Source organism: Babylonia areolata, chromosome 1 (assembly GCF_041734735.1).
Source record: "Babylonia areolata isolate BAREFJ2019XMU chromosome 1, ASM4173473v1, whole genome shotgun sequence".
Classification (NCBI taxonomy): Eukaryota; Metazoa; Mollusca; class Gastropoda; order Neogastropoda; family Buccinidae; genus Babylonia; species Babylonia areolata.
This window is the reverse complement of record NC_134876.1, coordinates 89,900,082-89,906,166: the sequence shown is the minus strand read 5'-3', so window position 1 is coordinate 89,906,166 and position 6,085 is coordinate 89,900,082. Positions and strand designations below refer to the sequence as shown.

General features: G+C 43.4%; 1 protein-coding gene across 1 annotated transcript in view; it reads left to right on the top strand.

The window, feature by feature from the left end:
* The first annotated feature begins 1,365 nt into the window (after window positions 1-1,365).
* LOC143288986 (toll-like receptor 2) overlaps window positions 1,366-6,085 on the top strand; it is a 12,920-nt gene continuing 8,200 nt past the window's right edge. Inside the window, exons 1-2 of the mRNA XM_076597719.1 lie at window positions 1,366-2,862; window positions 5,852-6,032. Of these exons, the coding sequence (XP_076453834.1) occupies window positions 1,490-2,862; window positions 5,852-6,032 (1,554 nt within the window). The 5' untranslated portion in view covers window positions 1,366-1,489. The remainder of the gene's footprint in view (window positions 2,863-5,851; window positions 6,033-6,085) is intronic.

The window sequence follows — 6,085 nt, the reverse complement described above, 5'->3', positions numbered from 1 at the left end:
GCTCGCAGTGTTCCTGGAAAGAGACAAACCAGTGCAGAGGAACGTGAGAAAGAGACAGTTCAGTACAGGGGTACTTAAGAAAGATGTATACTTTAGTACAGATATACTGCGAAAAAAAAAACATATACAGAAACCAGCGACGTTCGTGTTGAGGTACGTGAGAAAGACCGACACTTCAGAGCAGAGTTATTTCCGTAAAACAAAACAAACAAAGCAAACAACAACAACAACAAAACCTGTGCACAGATACCTGAGAAAGAGTCTTTCAGTGCCTAATTATCTGAGAAAAAAAGACACTTGACACATCAGTGCAAAGATGCTTGAGTGTGTGTGTGTGTGTGTGTGTGTGTGTGTGTGTGTGTGTGTGTGTGTGTGAGAGAGAGAGAGTTCATTGGGGAGATAATAAATAAATACCTAACTGCAGATATACTTGAGAAAGAGACATTTCAGTGCAAACAGAAATTTCAGTGCTGGGATGCTTCGAAAAAAGACATCTGGTGCAGCGACACTCGAGGAAGTGACACTTCAGTGTAGCAATACTTAAGAAGAAAGAGATACTCCAGTGTGGAAATGAGTGGAAATACTTAAGAAGAAAGAGATACTTCAGTGTGGAACTACTTCAGAAGAAAGAGATACTTCAGTGTGGAAATACTTTAGAAGAAAGAGATACTTCAGTGTGGAAATACTTAAGAAAAATGAGATATTTCCGTGTTGAAATACTTCAGAAGAAAGAGATACCTCAGTGTGGAAATACTTCAGAAGAAAGAGGTACTTCAGTATGGAAATGATTAAGAAGAAAGAGATACTTCAGTGTGGAAATACTTCAGAAGAAAGAGATACTTCAGTTTGGAAATACTTCAGAAGAAACAGATACTTCAGTGTGGAAATACTTCAGAAGAAAGAGAGATACTTCAGTGTGAAAATACTTCAGACGAAAGAGGTACTTCAGTTTGGAAATACTTCAGAAGAAAGAGACACTTCAGTGTGGAAATACTTCAGAAGAAAGAGATACTCCAGTGCTGAAATACTTCAGAAAAAAGAGGTACTTCGGTGTGGAAATACTTCAGAAGAAAGAGATACTTCAGTGTGGAAATACTTCAGAAGAAAGAGATACTTCAGTGTGAAAATACTTCAGACCGAAGAGGTACTTCAGTTTGGAAATACTTAAGAAGAAAGAGACACTTCAGTGTGGAAATACTCCAGAAGAAAGAGATACTCCAGTGCTGAAATACTTCAGAAAAAAGAGGTACTTCGATGTAGAAATACTTCAGAAGAAAGAGACACTTCAGTTTGGAAATACTTCAGAAGAAAGAGCTACTCCAGTATGGAAATACTTCAGAAGAAAGAGATACTTCAGTTTGGAAATACTTCAGAAAAAAGAGGTACTTCGGTGTGGAAATACTTCAGAAAAAAGAGATACTTTAGTGTGTGCATAAAATACCCGAGGAGAAGACACGCTGGCAGGGGAGAGCAGTGGCCACGCCCTGACATGAGAGACATGGCGGGTGGGGCTGTACCTGGCACCCTGGTCCTTGGACTGGTGCTGATGTGCTGTGTTTTCCCAAACGCCGTTCCCGCACGGTGGCGGCGTTCCCCGAAGTGCTGGAGCACTCTGAGCGCTCATCGCGCCGTACTGGAGCCAGAGCGCCCTTGCCTGGAGATCCATTGTCGATGCCATGACACCACCGCGGACTGCTCCTCCGTCAACCTGACCTATGTGCCGCGGGTCCCCGGCAATGTGAGCTTCTTGAACCTGTCCAACAACTACATCCGAGAGATTGCACACCCCGCATTTTTCGTCAACGCATCGAAAGTGACGGAAGTGGATTTGTACAACAATGGCCTGACACGAATCGTGTCTAATGCCTTCCGATCCATGGGTAAGCTGGAGAGAGTTCTACTGGGCGGAAACCGTCTGACCTACGACCAACTGGCTCCTGTACTGTATGTGCCTCGGCTGAAAAGTCTGGAACTGAAATGTGGAGGCTTGGCTAACATTCCCCGTGAATTTTTCTCAAACCGTTCATGTTCTCAACTGAGGTATATTGATATGAGCTGGAACGGCATTCAAGATCTGGATATGGAAGTGTTTCAGCCTCTACGACAGTTGGAAAGTTTGCTTGTACGTTACAACCAGATAAGAAATGTCCAACCTGCTTATCACCCATCCTTAAAGAAATGGATCATGCATAAAAACGCGCTCTCCAAATTTCCAGTAACCTGCGACAGGGAGGGGAAGACTTTGTATCCAGTTCTGACCATTCTTGATCTGAACTTCAACAGCATCAGTGAAATTTCCGAGTCGGTATGTTTTCCCAGTTTAACTGTTCTTTCTTTGAGCTTCAATATGTTTGACATCTTCTACAAAAACATGTTCTCGCTGCAGTGGTTCCCCGTTCTTAATAACCTTAGCCTAACTCAAATGCGTGTGAAGATCACAGAAATACAGGAATTCACTTTCAACAATTCGAACTTGATTGACATTTCTATGGCCCAGAACAACATTGATTTTTCTTCGGCCACCGTGAGCAAAGACATGTTTCAAGGTTGTGGACAATTGCAAAGATTGTTTCTGGACAGTGTCAACATTGCCGATGTTGATCCCGAATACTTTCAGAGACTGATGGCTCCTCTGGCAAACTCGGTGGAAGTTCTGTATCTGGGCAAAAATAAACTACAGTGGGTAGGAGACACATTTAAGAACTGGACTCGTTTGAGAAAACTTTACTTGTACGACAACAGGTTGAGGTCTCTTCCTGATGGTGCCTTTGATCACATGGAAAATCTGACTGTGCTCAAGGTAGGCAGCAACCAGTTGACAACTGTGTCCCCCTTCGCATTTTGCGACGAGACGCGAAACAGGTCACTATTAAGATTGTGTGTGTGTGTGTGTGTGTGTGTGTGTGTGTGTGTGTGTGTGTGTGTGTGTGTGTGTGTGTATGCATGTATGTATGTATTCATGTATGTTTGTAGTTTTTTCGGTCTCGGTAATGTGTGTGTGTGTGTGTGTGTGTGTGTGTGTGTGCATGTGTGTGTGTGTGTGTGTGTGTGTGTGTGTGTGTGTGTGTGTGTGTGTGTGTGTTTGCACAATGCACTGGCATTGTCGTGAGGCAGCAGGAAACTCTGGGTTCCAGTTTGGGGACCCTGTGTACACCATGCCTCAAACTGCTCATGTAGATACGTGCCGTGGAAGCTGCGATACGTAGGCATGTGCATGCGGAAGAGTGGGGGGGGGGGGGGGGATGAGGGTGTTGCAGGTTAATGTGGGAGATGGTGTGTGTGTGTGTGTGTGTGTGTGTGTGTGTGTGTGTGTGTGTGTGTGTGTGTGTGTGTGTGTGTGCTTTTATGTATCACTAGTGTTGGGCCTATGTACTTTTGTTTTCAGCGCTCATATATGTGAAACAGCATGTTTGTTACATATCTGTCGTGTGTGTGTGTGTGTGTGTGTGTGTGTGTGTGTGTGTGTGTGTGTGTGTGTGTGTGTGTGTGTGTGCTTATTTGCATTTAGTTATTTATTTGTTTACTTATTCCTTATCGTTATTGGTTTTTTTTCCAGCACTGTTGTATTTCATTATCTGTCTGCTTACTTTCTTTTGTTAATTGTTTATTCATATCTCTATTTATTTGTTTATTTATTCATTTGTTTATTTATTCATTTGATGATGTATCCATTTATTTGTTTAAGCACATTTTTCTGCTCAAAGCTTGACTAAGGCGTAGGGTTACGTTGCTGGTCAGGCATCTGCTTAGCAGATGTGGTGCAGCGTATATGGATTTGTCCGAACGCAGTGACGTCTTCTTGAGTAACTGAACTGAACTGATCTGCCCTGAAGTGGAACAGTGACTATAAAGCCGTATTGTGAAAAGAAATTTACCACCATTTTTTGACTGACTGCACTACTGGATCTTTTCAATTTCACAGGTGGATTCTCAACTGGGAAGACCCAAAATGCTGACTGCTGCTTTCTTTTTTTTCATGATCATATTGAAATTCCTACGTCTCGTCTCTATCTGCAATGTTGCACATGCGACTTGATCTTCCTCCGCCAGGGGTTTGGAGCACGTGTGTGACGGGCGCAATAGCCGAGTGGTTAAAATGTTGGACTTTCAATCTGAAGGTCCCGGGTTCGAATCTCGGTAACGGTGCCTGGTGGGTGAAGGGTGGAGATATTTTTTTTCCGATATCCCAGGTCAACATATGTGCAGACCTGCTTATGCCTGAACCCCCTTCGTGTGTATACGCAAGCAGAAGATCAAATACGCTCGTAAAAGATCCTGCAATCCATGTCAGCGTTCGGTGGGTTGTGGAAACAAAAATATACTCAGCATGCATCCCCCGAAGACGGAGTATGGCTGCCTACATGGCGGGGTAAAAACGGTCATACACGTAAAAGCCCACTCGTGTACATACAAGTGAACGTGGGAGTTGCAGCCCACGAATGAAGAAGAAGAAGAAGAAGGAGCATGTGTATGCTCCAATAAACTTTAGCTTTGTTTGTTCCTAATTTAACTCTCTCCATACGAACGGCGAAAGAGACGACGTTACAGCGTTTCACCCCAATTGCCATCATCAAAATATTGCAAGTGGAAGGCTTTTATACTGAAGACGTGAATGTTGACAAAGAATCCCACAATTCTGACGACGGAAGCTAAAGGTTGGGTCATTCAGACACCCACTGGACATCCGAGGGGTCTGTGTAGAGGAGAACAGAGGACTGGCCGTACTGAGTGAGTTAATTTATGAGGCTCTAATGGCCCAACGATTCCCAATTCCAAGGTGATAAATGGAAAAATGGCATTGACACTTTCCGATGAAAAGTATTTTGTTTCATGTTTCATCAGAGACTATTACTGGATTCTCCTCAACCACTAACCTTTACCTGGGAGACCTTTCGAGCAAACTTACGGTTTACGATGACCGCAACCGCCATCATCTTCTAGCGTTGATCCTCGCAAAGTTAAATTCATTGAATCAGTTATAAGTTATCAGTTGTTCTGCATGGCAATATTAGCAGCTGAAAAAAATCTTTTATTGCACGATTTTCCCCTTGCGGAAATCATAAAGAATCACAGCACAGAAATCACATGGTGAAAAGGGTCTTGCTGGACGTACATCACAGTCACCCCACATGTTACTTTCCTGGGCAGAACAGGAATGAAATTATATTTGCCATCATAGCTTTGATGATACTGAATGATGTGCATTGTGATTCTGTCGTTTTGGCTGTTTTCCCCTGTTCCTGTTCATCTCCATGATTAGCACCCTTCGTACTTCTTACGATGTCTCTCTAATGGGTTTGGGATGTGTGCGTGCGTGCGTGCTTGCGAGCGTAGTGCGTAGTGTGTGTGTGTGTGTGTGTGTGTGTGTGTGTGTGTGTGTGTGTGTGTGTGTGTGTGTGTGTGTGTGTGTGCGGGGAATTATAATGGGCGTTTGTGTGCATGCATGGATGTATGCAGGGAGAGGGTGGGGGAGACACGTATGTGAGTATGTGTGTGCGTTAGAATAATTTTTGAGATAATGATGTTAATGAAATTTGGTAAACTGATTTGTTAAATATGTTCTTTTTAAATCATACCTTCCCTCAAATCAGAATTTCCTTGTGTTGCTCAGTTAATATTTTATTCAAATGGTTGCGAAAATGTCAGTACAACAAACAGTTAATCTGACAATAAATGGTTTCAGTCAGTCAGTCAGTGTGTGTGTGTGTGTGTGTGTGTGTGTGTGTGTGTGTGTGTATGTGCGTGCGTTGGTGTGTGTGTGTGTGTGTGTGCGTGTGTGTGTGCGTGCGTAGGTGTGTGTGTGTGTGTGTGTGTGTGTGTGCGCGTGTGTGTGTGTGTTTGTCCAAAACAGGCTAGAGAAAATCGACTTGAGTGGAAACCCGTTCACCTGTGACTGTGACATTCTCTATCTGAAGCAGTGGGTGCTCTCTGAGCCCGACAAATTTCTGGACTACCGACAGAGAGGCTATCGCTGCTACGAGCTCGAAAATACAGATGGTGGTCACATTAAGGATTTCTATCTCCCTGAACAGGTGACTCTCTATATTTCTTTTTTCTCTTCAGAATGTCTGTCTGTCTGTCTGTG